We start from the raw sequence: 20,471 nt of genomic DNA on the forward strand, positions 1-20,471 counted from the left end.
GGGGGGGTGTTCGGATTAGTAAAAAAAAAAAGAAGGGGAATGGGTGGGTGTTGAGAAGATGGAGGGGCAGGGGAAGCAGCCATTGTGTCCCATGGAAAGTGGGCAGGGATCGGGAGTACAAGCCCGCGAACCAAGGAACCTGATTGGCTGCACCCCTTGCCCTGGGTGCTAATAATGAAAATTTGTTTTTTTTATTGTAGTAAGATAACTTTAATTACAAAGACATGCATATTTCCCGCAGTGTAATACTTGTAAAATGTAGAACATAAAAAACGTGTGGCCAGCGGTAGGGTTTAATATTGTGAAATTTGGACAAGTGCAAAGTTGTCCATTCATTTTTGCACGGGTACGGGGCTAAACTGATGACCCCAAATGGCTAACTAATGTGACAAGGAAAGTTAATAGTACATAGAGAAAGGGCAGAAACAGAAACACAAATGATACATTTTCATTTCTAAACCACTGGCAGTGACAAAAGAAAAAAAGAAGGCTTCGGCTTCATTACATGGTGCTTTAGGCAATGCAAAGCGTGAAATGTAATAAAAAAATCAACATCTTCGTGACCTAGAATTTTCCCAGAGTAATACGAGTGCATGCATGAGCCAAATGCTCCTGTTCACTGCTATATTTAATGATGCCTGTGAAGTTTTTTTTCCACTGCATACGGGACACGAAAGAAAACACTGTCAACTAGAGTGCCCAAAAGGTTTCCACTCTTTGGGAAGGTGCCATTATTAGAAGCAGCTGGTGCTGGACTCCCTTAAAACGAGCCGCAGCTTTCAAGCTTCGCGTCTCACCCAGATATCTGGAGGATTAAATTCGCTAAGTCCCCCTGTTAAAAGCAATAGTCCTTGGATGTGTAATAGGATCAAAACTGATGGCACAACATAGGAAACTTGAATCTCCAGGCCAGCTTTTGAAAAGCGCCAAACGAGTGCAAAATATATCAGAGCAGTCGCACACGTCTGCAGTTCATTGCGAGTCTCCACGTAACGGGAGGAGTTGTACGATTTGCTGATGAAATATACGCTGCACATTTAGCGTGCATGAATTATTGATCTCAGTGGATGATATTACATGAGCTTTTATGGCAGCCCTAGTAATAGTCCACCAGCAACTGTGGAATTTAAGGCTGTAAGCCTTATCCGTACATTTCACCGAATCCATTTACACCTAATGTGAAATCTAATTCTTGTTCTTTCAATTTGGTTGTGTAAGTGGGTACATTTTAAAAACATAGATGGGGTGGTGTAAGGGTATAGGATAAGGTAGGGGAAAGTGGGGGAGGGGTCCCCCACTACATAACACAAAATAAAAAAGAAATCAAAGAAAAAAGAATTTGAATTATTCACCTTTAGGTGAAGTACATTTGGTGAAATCACAGACATCCGCTGTAAGCAACCTCACTCTGTTACCCCTATTAGTGCATGGGGGAATATGGAAAGCTGTTTGGAGGTAGGTATGTGTGGGCTTTATAGAGTGTGTCCATAGGGGATGCAGCAGCCAGTAGGTTACAAGTAGCGTGTGGGGGTATCAGAGGAGCTGAGATGGGTAGGGGGAAGAAAGGGAAAAGGGGTTGAATGGAGATTTCAGTGATTGGCAAGTTATTCTTTGAAGAGAGTCTACAAATCTGTCTTCAAGTGTCGGATGGAGGGTTCCAGTCTCCTCTGTAATGGTACCATGTTTCATTGACAGTGTGCATAGCAGAGAAAGGCATGTTTCTTATTTTCCCCCCCCCATCTTGCAGTTTTGTTTCCAGTCTGGTGGTGATGTGGCTTCTGGTGGTGCTCTGGCCCCCATGGAGATGGGGAGTTTCTCATACAGGTAGAGTAGAATTTGTATTGCTTCCTAGGCAATGCAGGATATATTTAATAACATGATACATGCTTCAAGGGGTAGCCATTGTAGCATCCGGAGATTGGGGGTGATGTGGTTGAATGTTCTTAGCCCAGTGTTGCGCAGCTATCAGAGAGAACAAGATGGCATCTGGGACTGGACAGTAGGGTGTTTTCACCATCCAGGTAGGAGATGACCAGAGCTTGGACAACTGTTCTCATGCTCGGGCAGGGATGAAAACCTTGACGTTTAAGAGGAGTGAAAGCTGGCACCATGGTGCTCTGGTCCTTGTGTTGAGGATGTTTTTGAATGAGAGGTCAGTCAAGGGTAAAGCCAAGAGATATGTTGAGCATGCCAGGCATGGATAATATCATTATTGACTGGTTTATGGTTTTAGGAATGTCCTCTAGTAGTGGATTCTTCTAGTAGTTGTTGCTGCATACCACAAATACCTACCTTTATGCAATTGAACTAAGATGAATAAAGAAGCACATTTCCTTTTATAGTAATCCTGGCTGCAATGTTCATCTTTCCTTTCACCTGAGCTTTCTACAATGGTGACAAGCTAGTCTTCAGAATCCTTCAGTGAGGGGGCTCAGCTTCACAACTCGGAAGATTGTATGCATTACTATACCTTTCGGTAGGCTGGTCAGTGTGTTTCCTGATGCACAATTAATGAGAACAGAGGTTGATGGTTCATGGTTCAGTGCCGCTGTTACAGACTTTGTAAGATGGCGACTGGTGAGCTGCTGGGTTAGCACATTTACTGTGGGGCTCTGTGATGGTTCAGATGGAGCCAATTGAGGAGAGTCTGAGTGGTGTGAGGCAATGGAAGTTGCAGTGCATTAGAAGGACAGAGGCACTGGACTGCAAGATCTCAGTGTCCAATTCTCCACTGAGCAGAGTATATGGGACTTCCTTGCATGACATAAAAAGCTGTGCTAGAGATCTTACATCATTGTGCTGTGCAGATGAGTACCTGTTGGCTCTTGGCGTACTGTATCACGAAACCGCTTCTGAGACATCTGCAGCTGTGTGAGGTGAGATGGTAGAACACAAAGATACACAGCATGTAACTGTTAATGGTGCTTCTGAAACAAACAATTAACTAACTAATCCCGGGTCAGCCAAGCAGTGCTACGCAACATGTTTATTTGAAGTGAATCTGTTCCAGGGGTATGTGTATTGCTTCTATTGAGCCTTGCCATCTCTCGTGGTGGTTTATATGTACTGCTGTGTAATCGTAGTCATGAGCATGTGAATCCATGCAAGACCCCTGTTACTTACCTCTAACTCTTGTTCTACAGCCTGGGTCTTGCATGGATTCCCGTGCAAACCCTCCCTCCTTCCCCTCCCTGGCTTCTTGGTTCATACTGCCACTTTACATACACGGCCAAATCTTAAGATGGCCACCAGGGGTGGAGCTTAGGAGGATGAGTACCATTGGCTGGGGCAGTATGATATAAAGGGACACTGATGGGCTATAGAGGAGATAAGCAGTTTTATTTAGCTCGAAGCAAAACTGATTTAATTTACTGAGGATTCCCAGCCTGATAACGGGAATATTCATGAACATGTGAATCCATGCAAAACACTATATGCTGGAGAAATACCGCTCACCACTTATTGGAGGCAGCAGGGGCCCAAGTGGAGCCAGACATCACATGCGAAGAACTGCATTGCAGAGTCAAGGACTTATTGACAGAGCCACAGGAAGTGTGAACTCAGACCAAACTTTGGTACAAACTGAGAAGCTGAAGATCTGATTCCAGACCAAACCATGATACAACTAAGCAATGTACTCCCAGGTCCAGACAGGGACCTCTAGTGATGGGTGATAACATCCCGGACTAGAGAAGGTCTGCCCTACAAAACCACAATGACTCCTGCAAAATTACTGCACAACCTGTAAAAGAAGAGAGGCTAGGGAGCCACTGGACGGCATACAGCTTGGCAAGCCTTTCTACAGCACAGTTTGTGAACTGTGTTAGAGGATGGACTTTTAAGGATAGGTTTTGGACATTTTCACTGGGCCCCCTTTGAAACTTCTTAACAACAGGGCATTATGTATGCTGTCTATCCTTTGGTTTCTTTTGATTTAGTATTGGTGGTCTTGGAGTGAGACCAGGATTGCTTATGGAATAGGAACCTGACAGAACGTATAGTGAGAGAAACCATACAGTCACTCCTTTTGGTTATCCTGACGTTAACTTTCTCATTTAGGATTTTGTGTTATTTTGATAAGTAGGAGTTTTCCCAATCCTAACCCAAGAAATGTATTATTAATGTCACAGTGGTATTCACTACAGAGTTGTGTGTTTCACTACTAGCCTACCACACTTCCCCTCTTTATGCCCCCATATAAGCTGATATATTTAAATTCTACCCGTGTCTCTATCATTCGGTCATCTCTATCTTTCTCCTAACTGATGTGCACCCTAGAACTCACGCCAGAATTCCTACTAATGTGTTCCAACCCATGTACTTCTCTGCCACCAAGCATCTGCTCCAGCACATTTGCCGTTCCTTTAGCCTCCTTTTCTCTGCTTGCACTCCTCCCTCACTCCCTGGGACTCTGAATCTTCGACCTTCCACTTTATCACTCATGAGGCACGTTTGCACATCTATCTATACTAGTGCCAACAGGGTTGGTGCCACAATGAGGCAATTCTAGGCGCCTTTCTAGAGTACCACCAGGAAATAGGCATCAAGGGGCACCAGCGTGGCTCTACAAAACAATATGGTCTATTGTCAAGCAAATGTGGAGGGACACTTTCCCAAATGTGGCATACACACTTGCACTGGGTTCATGTTCATCGCCCATCAATCTCTGCATCCAAATCATTTACTGCATAAACACAGTGCAACACTTAAGAAAATTGCCCTCTCCAAAACCAAACGTTGTCATATGTTGCTCCATCATCCTCCTCTTAATGCCTGGTTATTCATAACCACTGAAACAGCGTTGTTTTTGCATGTTCCTCTGATCTACATCAACGTTTCCTTGCTTCAAGGACGAGTCTTGTTCTTACCTAGCCCTCTCCATCTTCCCAAACTTGCCCCAATGCCTGCACATTTGCCCAGGGTCAGGTAGTAGCATCTCATACGCTCCCAATCAGACTGCACTCCCACTCTTCATACCATTACCTCCGTACCATATTGTCACCTTTGGTATTCCTTTTCAGTTTCCCATAAATGTGTTGCCTTCATATATATCCCCATCTTATTACTGAAGGAAACTAAGTAGATAAACTAGTTCATCCTGTTCTGCTGTGCTTTTCTGGGGAAGTGTATCTCATCTCTTGAAGCAATCTGTCTGTGACAAGTCAACTTTCGGGGGCACCAGTAGTCCAGGGGTGAATATCAGTTTCTAATTCATCAATCAGCCCCACACCTCTGACACACCAGAAGTGATATGAACAGATTGGAACAACAAGGAAATTATAAACCTCCTTGTCTAATTTTGGCAATGTGGACAGAATGGCAGGCTTATCTCCGCAAGGTCGTGGTTTGTTGGTCATTTGCAACACAGCAAAAATACAAGTATTACCCAATGATAAAAGGGACTGTCCAGTCAAGGCTGTATCAAAAAGATCTACTTTATTTATATTACAACAGCCAGTTCTAGCAACACTACGAAATACAACCCCACCCTGTAAAGGAATGCAGAGGACAGACAGTTTCAACAAAGGAAAAGGGATGCACTCGGAATACTGACAGGAGGGTAGCCGGCATGGTTAATAACCACAGTTTGTTAAGGTTTCTTGGCTTTCGCACAAAGGGAGCAATGGTTCTTAAAATGTTTCTAGTGTCCTTCTGGGAAGAACCAGGGGGACAGAACCACAATGTATCTTTTGCTGTTGATGTTCTTGGTGCTCGACAGGGTTGAGATAGCTTCAGGGCACTTTGCAGGTTTCGCTGTCAGAGTTTGAGACAAGAGTCAGCTGCGGGTATCAGGTGGCAAGACGGTTCGGCGAGCGGAGTTGGAGGACCGGCTGCAGGCTGGCCTACATGGCGGCTCGGGGTCAGAAATCGTTTTGTCAGTGCTGATCAGTGGTTCTGAAGCACTGGTCTAGAGGTCTCAGGTTTCGTTAAGCGACTGCGGCTTGACAACCGTCAGCGCTGCAGTCGGTTGCAGCTCGATGAACTCGACTGGCTCGAAAAACGTCCTTTAAGGCAAATGGTGGTAGATGCTTGTCAAGGCACTTCTCCCAGCTTCTTCAATGGGCTTGTGTCATCCTTTAAGGTGGATGGTCCAAAGCTGTGGAGTGTGTTGCAGGCACCTGCCTTGTCCTTGGTTGTAGGTTCAGAGACCTTCTGGCACTTCCTATCCAGGAAGCTTGCTGCAGAGCCTAGCAGGGCACGCAGTGTGCTGGCTGGGTACTGGTTGTGGAGCGGCTGGCGGTCCTCCATCTCCCACTGTTCCCTGGAAGATGTTTAGGAGAAACCCTGGCCTTACTTCACTGGCGGAAGAGGTAAGGCAGACTGTACCTTCAGCCAGGGTCCAAGGTTCAGTTCTTCATTGTTACTCCAAGCGAAGTCTTCAGATGATCGGCCAAAAGAGGGATTCAGCCCTCTTTTTAAGCCAAGTGTGCCATAGGGATTGGTGTGGGCTAAGCCTACCTAAGTGAACCAATCCTGGGGTCCCTACCAACAATTTTCTATGTGTGTGAGGTCATAATCAGAGTGCTTTGCAACAGGAAAAGGTAAAGAGGTGAAACAGGAACCAAAGGGTGTCCCAAAACCAAGATGGTGGAAACCTTCTCTCAGCAGAAATATCTCTGGCCACACTCCCTTGTAATACTAAGTCCCACCCATCTTCCCATCTGTTGTTGATCACAAAGAGTCTCTCTGGTTAATGGACCCCTCTATGTGGTCCCTGTTAAAGCAGTAGTTCTCGTTTGAAGCTGCATCGAGACCAGACTCTCTGGCTCGTGCAAACCACATTATCGCACCTCATGAATTGGGTCCCCCTAGCGGGGTGGTTTACTGTAAACAGCAGTCCCAGACATGACAGCTCACTGTCAATGATCATGAGGGGGGAGCTGGCTTCAGGCTGACAGTTACATATGAAAGGTTGTTGGGTTTCCCGTCTCCTTTGTTAACCTCTACAGCCAGGCCCCATGTGGGCCTGTTTGAAGTACCTTCTATTGGTATATTAATCGCTGCCACCAGCTGCAAGGCCCAACAAAAGGGCAGATCCATGGAGCATTTGTTAGTTAATTAGGCTGACCATGACAAGGGGGCAGCATGGTCCCCCCCCCCCTTCCTGGAGATGACATAGTGTACTCCTGGCTGTCACATTCCAACTAAAAATTACAAGGCGGAGTATGCCTGTAGGCTGTGTCCACCCAGAGTACACGGGTCTATGCATTTGTCATGGTGTGAGCATAGAAAAATGTGTGTGGACTAGCCCCACATATTTTCCTGAGGTAAGTCTACCATCATTACATTTAATTAGAATTTCAAAAAGCCCAGGCAAGCGCACAGCCCATGCAGATGGTCGAATTCCTCACACTGTCTAAACAGAAGTTGCATTATACCTCCCCTCAAAGAAATTAGAGGACAATACATAAAAAGTAGAAATATGACTATTCAATATGAGAGCTATATTGAAAGTACTCACACTTTCTAAGTGTGACTACTCCAGCATGAATCTTTTTACAATGCTCAGATGCGACACCCGAGTGCAAATATCAATCTGAGAGTGTGCCAGTCATTAATGAATGTGTTAATGGGCATTGCATATATTAGCAGCACATATCTGCCCGTGCATTTTTTATTTGTCTCAATGATATGGCCCCGCGAGAGCAAGCATATGATCCCTAGTTTACTTAAATAGCTTTTGAAAACCCCTAGGTACAGATAATAGCAAGCGATGCCTTGTGTCGTGTCTATGAACAGGAAACATCCCAACACACATTGCCTAATTTATAAAAGTGTGCCAAGCCCAAGCTGGTGAGAAATTAAGAGAACTGAAAGTATGCCTTGGAGTGATGGAAGAGCACTATTAACACCGTCATAATTGCATACCATTTGTATCACATCTGACATTTCATTTTAATATGTTTTACTAAGAGAGCACACTGTTTTTATGGTTTCCCTGTGAAATTAAATCCAACACAGCCGGTTTCATTTTTCGAGTATATTTCACTGCTGGGTTTTACAGCTGCCATGCCTTTTTTTCCCAAGGGCTGCTCCCTTGGCATCCATTAATTCTCCACAAGTCTCCCAACAGGCCAATGAGTCACTTATGGGCACCTCCATTAACTGTATTAATTTACACTATGTCACCTTAATGACATTTTGTCACAGTTACCTCTTCAGACAACAACACAGTCCATTCAGAAAGCAATATAACAATTTTTCGAGAGGCTTTAGGACAGATTAGGGCCCAAACAGTAGGCTCTTTAGCAGCTACTGCGGAGGGGTAGAGGCGGAGGAAAGGCTGTGAGCTGACTGGCCTCGTTAAGGTCATTTCCGGGTGACTTGTTTCCTGAGAAGGTCATTCAGCTAAGACCCATTCTTCTCCCAGCTTGCGCTCTTTGGCACATGCGGGGTCAAGACTAATGGAGAGACAGTTTGGCAAACTTTATTTTAAGCAAGACCTCCCTTGTGTGTAGCAAAGCTTAAATACTTCAGCAGACATTAACCCTCTCTGCCCTGGGGCAGGTGAGCGTATCCTCTGCAAGTACAATATTGCTTTTGACCGAGAGATATATTTACACACACAGCCATTATTTTGTGGAATTCAGTATTTCAGGCTGCTTTTGAATTTAAATTTTACTCAAAATATAGGTGAGCTTTTTTTTTGTTTATTATGTTGCAGCAATGCATATCTGGTCACGTCTAGATATGTGATGGCCTTGAACATTTTTCACAAGGATGGAATAACCAAAGAAAATGAATGATCTGTACAAGAACAATTCTCCTCTGAATGCAGCAGTGGAGGTGGTCTGACGCCATGATGGAAAGATCATGCCTGTTACCATCCCCTTCACTACTGCCCCCTGGCGTTCATACCTGCATTCCTTGCCACTGCCACATCCATTTATAGCTCTACTTGATCCCAAACTTCTAAATATTCTGGTGTCAGCGAATATAAGCAAAGATTAGTAGAAGAATCAAGAGAAAGCATTTGTATCTGGAGCCTTTACCGCATGTGCAAACTAGCATTAATGCAATTTTGTATTATACAAAACTATATTTCAAGGTCATTATACGAGCGCTTCTGTCATACTGCTCTCTCTTAGTTGGCATTTGTTTTCTTGGAGCACATTCTATAAAATAAAGGTTTACATAAGTGTCATTTGGACATTTCGAAAAACAAGGTTTACAAAGAAGAAAATGTACTCAAACAGATACCAGGCAATTAGCCAACAAGCTATAAAAGTATGCAAATGACAAAAAAAACCTACAGGAGAAGAAGCCTGGGTTCCTTATGTTTCCCATACCGCCCATTACATATCCTGCAGCGTACGGCTACTTATGAAGAAAGAAGGGTATGGAGGTGCAACATTTGTTTTACTGGCATTTCCAGATAGGCGTGTTAGGGACATGTTTCCGATTGCAACAGGAAGTTGCAGTATGGAAGATCTAGTCTGATGGGAGAGGCAGAGCGCAGGAAGAGCTTTAAAAAAGTAGACATTTTGGCAGGTTCTTAATTAGAATTGCCATGCCCTGCCAGTTGGGATCTGATGGGTAACCCCCTTGAAGAATAAACGATATCTTTGGGGTATCTGCTGAACTTGGTTTTTGTTGGTCAACAGCCTGTATAAGGGGGGTGGGAGGGTGTATGTGCGCAACTTGCTGACCTTTGTGAGATTTCCTTGAGCTCAGTTTCTTAAGTCTGAGGAGCTGTGCCTCGCTGATTGCACTATGCTGCCTACTGACTGATTAATGTGAAGGGCTGCAGACTGGGTTCCCGCCGGCTCGGTCTGTGCTTTTCTGCCGGAAGCATGTTAAGCCAGATAATCCGCAGCAGAGATACCCTCCAGCCATAGGTGGCTCCATCATTTTCTTTTTGTGAGCTAGAAGAGATACTAATTGCTGTGCAGGTCAGCAAGGGGCGTGTTGAGAAGGTTAGGTCAAGGGTGACTGGATGTGTAAGTGCAGTGAAACTGCCCCTTGTAGAGGCCATTTTGTCTTCCCAGACTGTAAGCATGCAGTTCCCGTTGGGATGGGGGTATCCGCACACAGGCGGGAGATTTCCCCTAGATGCTAAAATACCATCTGATTCACATGACCAAGTCCACTCAGAGCCTCAGATGCCCAAGCAATCATTGGGTTAAATGCTTGTATCCATTCCATGTATACTGCACCAGGAAAATGCTACTTTATCATCAAGCATCAGAGATTGCTGTGCATTGCCCTCAAAGCTTGGGCGGTGGTTGTACTGACGACTTTCCGTGCATGGAACTGTTAGCAAAGGTAAGGGGAGCGAGTCAAGTTTGTATTGCACCATTACTATCCTAGGCTTTGGAGAAAGCTGATGTTTTCCGGATATTCTCAATCCTTAGACACACCGAGTGAGAAATAAGATGTACTGAATGGTAACGGGTGGGGGCGAAGGTAGGGTGGGGTGGGATGTTCAACAGTTACCCAGATGTGCTACCATCATCCTCAGAGATTTGTGGATTTAATGAAGACCAGCTGCTGGAGAATGAGCTAGGTTTCCTTGCTTTGTTCGCATGCAACTCTTTCATAAAGCATTGCTTGATTCTTGCCGGGCCTTCATGGCCTCCTCCGCCTGTTACGGCGGGCAATGTGCTTGGAACACTGCATTCATGTGCGTGCCACTTCCTCTGCCATTCGAGTGGTTCCATATGCTGCTTGGGAAGTTGCTTCATTTGGATATTCAGCACAGTGCAGTGTGCCGCTTTATTTTTGAACCCATTCCTTGTCTTAGTGTTATCCTCTGTTTCCCTGTGAAATTACCACATATTTATTTTCATTGTCTTTTATGGAGCCTCAATTCTCAATGGTTCATCAAACTTCATATTTAACTTCCAACTCGACAATCTGCAGGTGGAGCAGAGTTTCCAGACGTCTATTTTAAGGCCGGCTATTCCTAAGTTCCAGTTTATTGACTGCCATTGCTTCTTGGTGTGCATCTTTTCTTCCATGCTATGTGGGAAACCAACTCTTAACAATCTGAGCTTTAGCGTCGGCAAAAAAATATTTCAAACCCCTCCCCCCCCAAACTCCCTTCACACTCCTCCCTCCCCCACGCCGCCCCAAATTAGAAAGCTGGGCGCAGTATGGGCAGCAGCCTCCTGGGTCCGACCAATTTCAAAATCTGATCTTATTCAGGGCGGCACAAGCTGCCGATTTCTATTTGTTTAGACAAGTGTTCACATTCTGTGAGTTGTATTTCTATATTATTTGCAAATTCACAAATGTCCAGTGATGAAATAAGTAAACCACATTATATCCTCGTGTTCTTGATTTTACAACACTGAAAGCGTGGCCTGACCATCACACCATACAAACGCCGAATAAAATACCACAAATAGAGAGATGTACTGATGAGTTTCATTCCTGAAGTGAGAACTCTGAAAAATGGAGGGATCCCTTACCCTTTATTTCAGCTGTAAACAAGTTGTCTGCCTCTCTCATACTCACCATCCAGGGGCCTGGTACAGCCTCCTTACGCTGTAATAATAAAAGCATTTTCTTTGGAAGATGAAGTGGCCTGCAGGTAATAGGCCACCATATTTTGTGGCATTGTCTGTTCAAACTGTTCATCATCAACTAGTGACCAACTAGTAAAGCTAGCAGTAGCCACGTGAGAGACCCGAAGAGGCTGTACTGGAACACAGGTGCTTAATTTCTCCATAAAAGATCACCACATTACATACTGTCCAGAAAACTGAGATGGGCAAACGCAGCGACACCTAGAAGTAGGGAGGCCAGACCCTTATAGAGCAGAAATCCATACCCTGAAATAACCTGAGCCTGGGATTGAGAACTCAGCCATACCACCTTAAAAATCAGGAAAGACTTGACTTAGTCACGCCAATGCAAGCATTCGAGACATATATGGTGAGTCAAAACTTCAAAACCAGTACCAGGGATTGGGCTCCGACACCTAACAGAGGAAATTTGTAACCCTCCAGTCAAAGGTTTCATTCTGAAAGTTGCCCACTGTTGTTGCCATCTTGTTATTTTCAACGCAGGAGGTGAGCCTCTTGGAATAATAACTCCACATTTACTGCTTCGACCCGGGATCATATACGCAAGTCTTATTGCAAATGCACCCAATCCCAAAAGCACTCTTAGGGGTTGCAAGATAATAAATATAGCCTTTTATGAAACCCTGTAAATAACTTTATAATTAAATGAACATCAAATCTCAGCAAAGCACTTAAACTGTCTCTTTCTGATGAACTGTACATGTACACCTTCCGGGAGTGGAGTCCTCTGTATATGTTAGGGTGGTAGTTGAAAATCAAGAGAGGATCCATTTTTTCAATGAAAAGCTTGAAAGCCAGTCAGCTTTGGACATCCCCTCAGGGCTGTCACAGGGTGAGGTGAGGCCCGGGGCAGAAAATGTGGTGAGGCCGCTTCATTTTTTGCATTTGGCCAGTGGCACCGTAAATAAGCCAAAATATGACCATTACTTTTAGTTATTGAGTGGTAATAAAAATTCAGTGCCAAGAGAGCACTACACTGCACCTCTCTGGGCTGGGCCAGTTTGATGAGTTACTGGGCTGGGCCAGTTTGATTAGTTACTTTACTATACGGCTACTAGTTTTGACCATTGTGGCTGGATAAATATTGTTTATTTTGCACAATTTGCATCATAAACTCCCCCTTGGGTACTATTCAAACAGTCTGTCACAAAAGGAATGAACTGCCATTTGTGACTATGGCCACTTTTTCAATTGGTGCCCAAGACAATTATTTGCCTCAGTCCTACCCAGTGCCTACCCTTGTGACAGCCCTGCTTGGGAGACAGGTGTACTGTGTTTCCCTCCTTCAATGTTCCCCCTCCAATCGTCGGATGTTGCAGAATGCTTTTAAAAATCCTACATAGGCAGCCACTGCACAGTCTCCAGGTTTGCCACAGTGATATGTATGGCAGGCCACCCAATCCCTATACTTTCCTCCAGTGCCTCCATTACAAACATTGCTCCGAAAGACTGAGAAAACCTCTTCAAGCCAATGTAATTTAGTATGACTTGGGTTAATGTAGCCATGTTTGTTCAGGCCTGCAATATGTCTAGCAGGTGAGTTGTGAAAAGGTTGCATTTGGGAGAGACCTGAAAAGGGGAGCCCTAAATACACAGCATTATCATAGCCAAGAAACACATGTCACAGCAAAGCATTTGGCACTGTTAAAAGTAGTAAATGCATTATCTTCAAATGCTTATTAGAAAAAAATATATCAACTAAACCTGTGAAGATGTGCTTAGTTGCTTAAATTGTCCAAATCCCGGTTTCACTAATTAACCAAAGTGTGTGATCCTGGGCAGATTAATCACACTGTGTCTTATCTGCAGCTCTGTGATTCACTTCAGAACTTATGTTAATATATCTTTCTGTTATTTAAATAAAACCTGACCATAGAGTTGCTCAATGCATTGAGGTATTTGCTCAAATGCATTACTGCAGATCCAGAAAACTGTATTTGTCTCACAGTACAGTGATATTTTATACACAACTTCTTCAACCCAAAAATAATCTTGGGTTGAAGCCTTTTCTTGGGTGGGATCAAGCCTGGTTTGCATATGGTCTTTACCCTTTCTGTAATGGATTGGCAGGCTAAAGAACAATGCTCTGTTTTTTTTCTAGAGCAATGGCAGAGGTTGCGATGTATTTAAAACCTTCCTTTTGTTTTGCAATGAGCAAAAATAGAAAGCCAGACCAAAAAGGATGACAACCGTCAATATTTATTTTGTCCACTCTGTCTACTGGTACCTTCATGCAGAAATGTGATGTATGATCATTATTTATTTAATTATATTTACAAAATACATTCACTAAACTGTTGTACACAATAGAAGACAGTGGAGCAGATTCACAAACGCATATGCATCTCAGTGAAATGCACAAGTATGCAGAGATGTATGTGCATGATCGCGCCTCTCATAGTGAGGCATGTATTAAAAAAGAAATTAACAAAAATGCACGGTGGGCTGCACAGCAACAAATGCTGAGCAAGACACACAAAGCAACAGCGAATAAGACAGCACATACGACACAATGTGCACTTTTCTGGCGTATCCTTCATATCCGCACTTCTCACATGCAAATGTCACGTACATCACATTGCATGAAAAAACTGTGCACTGTGTCTGAGGCACCAAAAGTAGACACATTTACAGTATGTAGGAACACAAGGACACCCTATTTCCGCTATTTGGGCAACAGTCAGGCGTTGCCATATTGAATGCTCTTTGGATGGTGTTAAAAACAAACATAAGTGCCCTCGATGACACCAATCGCACCCGTAAAGCGAGGAAGAAGAAGGAATCCTTTTAAGGGTGCACAAAGGACAAACTAGGGGACCAAAGTGCCCATGCAAGTCGCACATGTATTGGACTAGCTTCCCAAAGCACCAGTGGCGGTAAACTGCCATTGATTGGTTGCTGGGCCTGGCTGGGGCCTGGCCGAGTAAGCTCACACATCCCTGCCAGGGCAGGCAGCAGTGAGACCAGGCCAGCCCACTGTTGATGGTGTGATTCACACCTTAAGAAATTTACAAGTCTTGAGTGCGCGCAACTTTGGTTTTGTTGTGCATCTCTGATGCCTGCAGGCTGGCACTGCATCCAGCAGCAAATCGATGGCAGCACACTCACACCTGACCTCGGCTAATCTATTCTCATGACCCACTGACCCGCGCGAGGCCCCCCTGAGTGCGAGGCCCAGGCCAGTTTGCCTCCCCTGGACCCCACTCGTGACGGCGCTGCATCACCCCAGAGTTAACCTCTATTTACGATAGAGTAGCATTTGCAGATGCAGGAGACGATCCATTTCACAGTAAATGGCTAGAAAGCCAGTTTGGTTTGGACATCCCCCAGCTGACATGCACGAAGCTGTCTGGTGAACTCCACACACCCTCCTTATGCTCACTGCACCCCTTCTCAGCGGTACTATACACAGCTGCAATGCCACTCTCTAGCTCTCACCTAGTATATCGTAAATCTTGCTGCTTAATTTATCCCCTTTATATGTTTTCTACATATTATTTACTAAATTAAGTATTTGATTTGGAGGTTGTTTGCCTGGTTCTTGTTAGATGTTGAGCTGTGATACCCATTAAAAATGTTTAAATTGATTGTATTCATCTTTTTGCTGATTCATCAAATTTCTTTCCACGTTTTGATTGGTCATCATTTTAACTGTCATAAGTGACGATTTCATGTAACGTTTTTATGTAACGATTTTTGTAATGCTTGAAATTGGGGTCGCTGTATGTCCTATAAACATGGTTCTGGTGTAATTCCGTTCCACATTTAGCACACTTTAATGGTATGCTGTCCAAATCTGCAATCCCCAAGGCAAGTTTATTCACTGATAAAGTTGTGTATAAGTGACAATTTTGTGAACGTTTCATATGCATCCAACTTTGATGGTATACTGTCCAAATCTACAATTCCTAAGGCGTTTCAAGTTCATTAACTGATGAAGTTGTGTGAGGAACAGGTGTAAGTGATAAGTGACGGTACCGTAAAGCTTTGAATTGGGGTCATTGTATGCCCTAAAGATATGGGTCTGCTGTCATTCGGTCCCATATTTCTCCACCTTTGCTGGTATACTGTCCAACTTTCCAATTCCCCAACGAGGGGTTGGCGGGGAGGAGGGTGCGAAAGAAGCGAGCCTTTGGTGGAGTATCCCCACAAGCGACCAAGCCACTGAGTTCCATGCGCAGCAGTAGGGGTGAGCAATGTGAGCCCATCGCCGGTGTGGGGGGCAGTGCCCCCGTAGTTTACAAAATACAAGCTTATTTTACACATTTTACTAGGCAACAATTATGTTAACAACTAATAATATGCTCTTTTTAAATGGTATTAAGCATGCTCGTCCTTAACAAAAGAAGCCAGAATGTGAAATGGGTGAATTATGAGGAATGATTTGCCACAGCATCAAGCAAGAGGAACATAGGCATGCGTGATGCTGTACAGCAGAGAATTATACTCCTGCGAAAGGTCATATGCACTCGAACAACCTTTCCGCCCACAAAGCAACCAACATTGCTGTCTCCAGGGTACCTGCAAATAAACAAAAGATCTTTCCATTTTTTAGGGGATAGGAAACAATGGCAAATCTCTCCAAGTCTTCAGCTGTTTCTGCACATTGTGTGTGCGCGTTTGTTGTTTTAATGTAAAGTGTACTGTCGCATAACATCCCCCAGGCGCAGTCAGGGAGAAGCCAGAGCTGGAGAGAAAAGCCTACATTTTAAATGGGCCTTGTCATTAATGCTTTATTAATTGCCCCAGGCAATGCAAACCGAGCGCTGGGTGAGCTATAACAATGTGACATTTTAAGGTCAAATCCAATTCCTGCTGTGTTTTATGGAGTAGACCAAATATTGAGGTAGCAGCGGGAAGGCAGGATTTATTGTGCTCTGTTCCGCCGCACCGCCATTTGAGCTAAATTGAAGACGAATTTGTCTTCGTGGAAGGAAAACACATCAAGCGCTCAACATCAAAAGAATCATTAATTGTTTTCTACAGCAACAATGCGCAGGGGCTTGATTAAAGGGGTATGCAATAGAATGATTAAAAACGATGTCGAATTACAGGTGAAATATTTCATGGTTCATGTTTGTCACACAAAACAAATGGACGTGTAAATGAAATTAAGTCATGCGGATATTCACACCACGTTGTATATTTGGACCTACCTTGACGTCAGAGGTGTCTCTTTGGCTGTTCCGCCACGATCGCGCCACAGCAGAGAAGGTCCTGTCCGAGTGGTCAAACTTGCCGTCATTCGCGTTCAGAAAGAAGGTGGTGAAGGGTTCCTATAAACAAAACCAAGAAGACTTCAAGTTCGCGCAACACGAGGGACCAAACCCCTAATGCTAATAAAACGCAAAGGCGCTGATCCTACGAGCTACAAACCCTATTTGCACAAGAGTCGTTGCGTTCAAACACACGTTATATGGCCGATTGCAAAGCATTTTCAAGTGAAGTATATGAGCACAACATAAGAGTGTGATTATGCGTTGCTAGGGGAAAGGCAGGAAGTTTGTGTGTGTTTGGGGAGGCGGAGTGGCGGAAATCAATGTACCTTTTGGTGGTCACCCAAACACTTACAATTATTTGTGGGTACGGATATGTTTTGGCATGCTTCCAAGTGAAAATATCTGGGCACTTAACTTGAAACATACATTGGGCGCAAGGTGGGCATCCAGTATCCACAAGCGCTATGATTTGTGAGCCTAAGGGCCACTAAAATGCCATACAGGAGCACTTGCATCATATTTCTGGATAATGCGTCTAGAAAGGAGTGACATTTGCAACAACCAACAAACCACAAATAGCCGTACATGGATACTGACCGGATAAAACCACAAATAGCCGTAGACGGATACTGACCGGATAAAACCACAAATAGCCGTACACGGATACTGACCGGATAAAACCACAAATAGCCGTACACGGATACTGACAGGATACAACACCAAAAAGCTCAGCGAACGATGTTAACCGAACTGGAGCTGCCAACAGCACATCATAGGTCTCTTGCTCTTTCTCCAAGCGTTGCCCTACTAACGTACCCCAACCTACCCCCATTTTTTTCAGACCCGCCAGAGCACCAGGGGACCACTCTGGTGGTGATAGCGCGCGGTATAAATATCCTTTAACATTAAACAATGATTTCATAACTGACAAAGATGGCAATGCGCTATTTGTAAGCCTACTATTGACTAATGTACACATTATAATATTACGTGTAGCTGCTGCCGGTATTTATGGGATTTTGGAATGCACTCATTTTACCCCACGCTTTTCAGCCATTACAATACGGGCCCATTTAATTTAAACAGTGGAAAATGAATTATATACAATTAATCGAAATACAAATTATAAAAGATTTAAATATTTAAATAACAAGCAGTAAAGCTGTGTAGGGAATAAAAGGAGGGAAACATGAAGGAACCAAACAAAAAATGGGAGGAAGTGGTTAGTCAGGGGAGAAAGGATGGAACGCACCTAAAACAAAAGCTGAACCCAAAAGTTCAATGAGATTGCTTGAGGAGAAATGGAACAAAACGTTTTATTTGAAATGTCTGCATAGGGTTCGTTATACTGAGGAATGTCGTTAATCCTATTTTGACATAAATATTATGTTAGCATAGGCTTATAAAGAGCACTCTAAGCAGCATTGTGGCCTCTGCCATGGATGGTTTCAATAACTCCAGACTCTGAAGGATGGTTCAAGGGTTATCATTTTCTAAATTCTAGAATTCAAGTGTTTTATTCTCGTCAGGGGTGTGAGCAACATACTCTAATGAACTTCCATCTCTCAATCTCCAGTGGGCCCACACCCCCGTATCCCAGGCATACATAACCCCCAGTTCTTCTATTTAGTGATCAGTAACCCCTCCTATCTGGGGCTTGCTTTAGGTGATGGCCTAAGGGCAAAAAGCCTCATCTATCTGGCTCTCTCTGTGGTTCTTCTAGGGATGCCATAATCTATCACTCACCAGGTTTCTCAATGGGAAGTATTGTTTCCTTGTGCCGGTAACAGACACTCTGGACCGTTCTGAAATGCACATGTTCCCTCTCTCCCCTTTCTCCGATTCACCTCAGTCCTCATCCATCTCTGCCTTCTGGTCCTTTTTATCTCTCCCCCCTTCTGTCCCTCCGATATATGCCTGGACTCTATTCTTTTCTCTCTTTCTCCTCTCTCATCACATTTCTCCACACTGCGATGGGCGTAATTTTAGGGGTGTTTGTCCCCCCTACTTTCATGGCACACCATTTTGTCCACATTCATTTGGACGGGGCACCTTTACTTCAGATGTCATGTCCCCCCCAACATTTTCAGCAAAGTTACTCCACTGCACACTCCTCCACTCCACTTTCCACACCTTTCTCCTCACCTCTCCCAGACCCTCAATCCCCCATCCATGCCTCTGTGCCCTAATCTTAACACACACTTTCCAACCACCTCCCCTCCTGCTTCACTCTGCCCTCTCTATTACTTCCACTAGCACATGGCACTCTCTCCACATCCTCTTACAATGCACTTACTCACTCCTATTCTCACAAGATGTCCCACTATGCGTCTCCCTCTCTCCCATTCCTCTTACTTCTCCGGTCAACACACTACACTCAACTAGTACTACTCTCACCCACAACCAATGCCGCACCTGCACTGTACACCAACTCCAACAGCTACTCTCAAGCACTCCACTCTGCCATCGCTCCTCTTCCTGGTCTGACGTTTGCCTCTACACCTTCTGACCTCACCCATAAAATCCACACTTGTCTCTCATTCACTCACCTTTGTACTGTTCTTTTCCTGTTTATATCCCCCTCTTCTAGTGGTTCCATCGTTCACCTAACTCTGAGGTCTAATCTGTGGCTATTCTTTTCTAAGGGGTTGAGTTACACAGGTACAAAGCTTTAAAGATCTCTCTGAACCCCACTCCCTTTTTCGATCTCCATTTGCCAGGTAGTATCCAGGTGTTCAGGCTGCTAATTTTCCTTACGCCTTTCTTCATGTGCTGGTGAGTTTTGCTTACAATTTGGTTTGGCAAGGATTTCTGTGTTTTTCCCACCTCCCTCGCAGTTACTCAGTTCGTTTTCGTTTGCCCCAACATATGCCTGCAGTCCGTCTGGGGTTGGGAGTTTGGTGCCTCATCTCTGTTTAGCAATTGAAATTCCACTCTATTACGTTTCTGTTTTCTATTCCATTCCCCTGGTTGATCTGGGATTTCTTGGTTGCATCGAAGTGCATCCTGGGAGTTGCTATCCTGTAAAATACAAAATATAACTCTGAACAGCAGTGGCGGCACCAGGAGAGAGCAAAGGGAGTGCCAGGGCCACCCTTATAAAAATGCTGCATCCCCCAACCCCTACTGGCATGCCTGTGCCTCAGAGGTCAATGAATGTGCCACCCAAAATTACCTCATCAGGCACCCCTATGAAAAATGTCTGGGTTGCCACTGCTAAACGGAACAAGTACTGAGATGTATTGTGTGACACAGGGTGGTAGCTGTCGGGTATCTTGACCCACGTTTGAATCATTATGCTACAACATTTGGTGCCGTGGGCTTAGAAAATCCAAGATGCACCCACCAGTGCGAGCATGATGGGCCAGAAGCGCCATGAGTGAAACGTGGTGCCAAAGGAAAAACAGCAGTGCCTGTTAGCTCAAAAAGCGCTTTAAAATCACCTTTGTTTCTCTTAATGCAAGCTCAAAATGCCTATTTCAAACATTGCAAGATATTCAAAAATCTTACTCAACACCAGCAGACATCTGACAGAATGAAGTCTTGTGTGCATACAAAATCTGGAAAGATGAAGAGCCTAAAATAATGTTCATAACAAAACTGGCTGAGCTGTGGATGTCAGCAGCTTAAGTGAAATTGGACTTAAAGCCACTAAAATCGAAATGTTTAAAATAAATGAGTGATTTACTTTGGAGTGTCACATAGGTTGCAACTGTTTAAA

General features: G+C 44.2%; 1 protein-coding gene across 6 annotated transcripts in view; it reads right to left on the minus strand.

The window, feature by feature from the left end:
• Positions 1-20,471, minus strand: part of NBEA (neurobeachin) — a 2,584,133-nt gene that overhangs the window by 301,694 nt on the left and 2,261,968 nt on the right. For all 6 annotated transcript variants that reach the window (XM_069640609.1, XM_069640605.1, XM_069640608.1 and 3 more), the window contains one exon: positions 16,688-16,807. In XM_069640609.1, the coding sequence (XP_069496710.1) occupies positions 16,688-16,807 (120 nt within the window). The remainder of the gene's footprint in view (positions 1-16,687; positions 16,808-20,471) is intronic.

This window comes from Ambystoma mexicanum, chromosome 7q, assembly GCF_040938575.1.
Source record: "Ambystoma mexicanum isolate Mex_15411 chromosome 7q, UKY_AmexF1_1, whole genome shotgun sequence".
NCBI lineage: Eukaryota > Metazoa > Chordata > Amphibia > Caudata > Ambystomatidae > Ambystoma > Ambystoma mexicanum.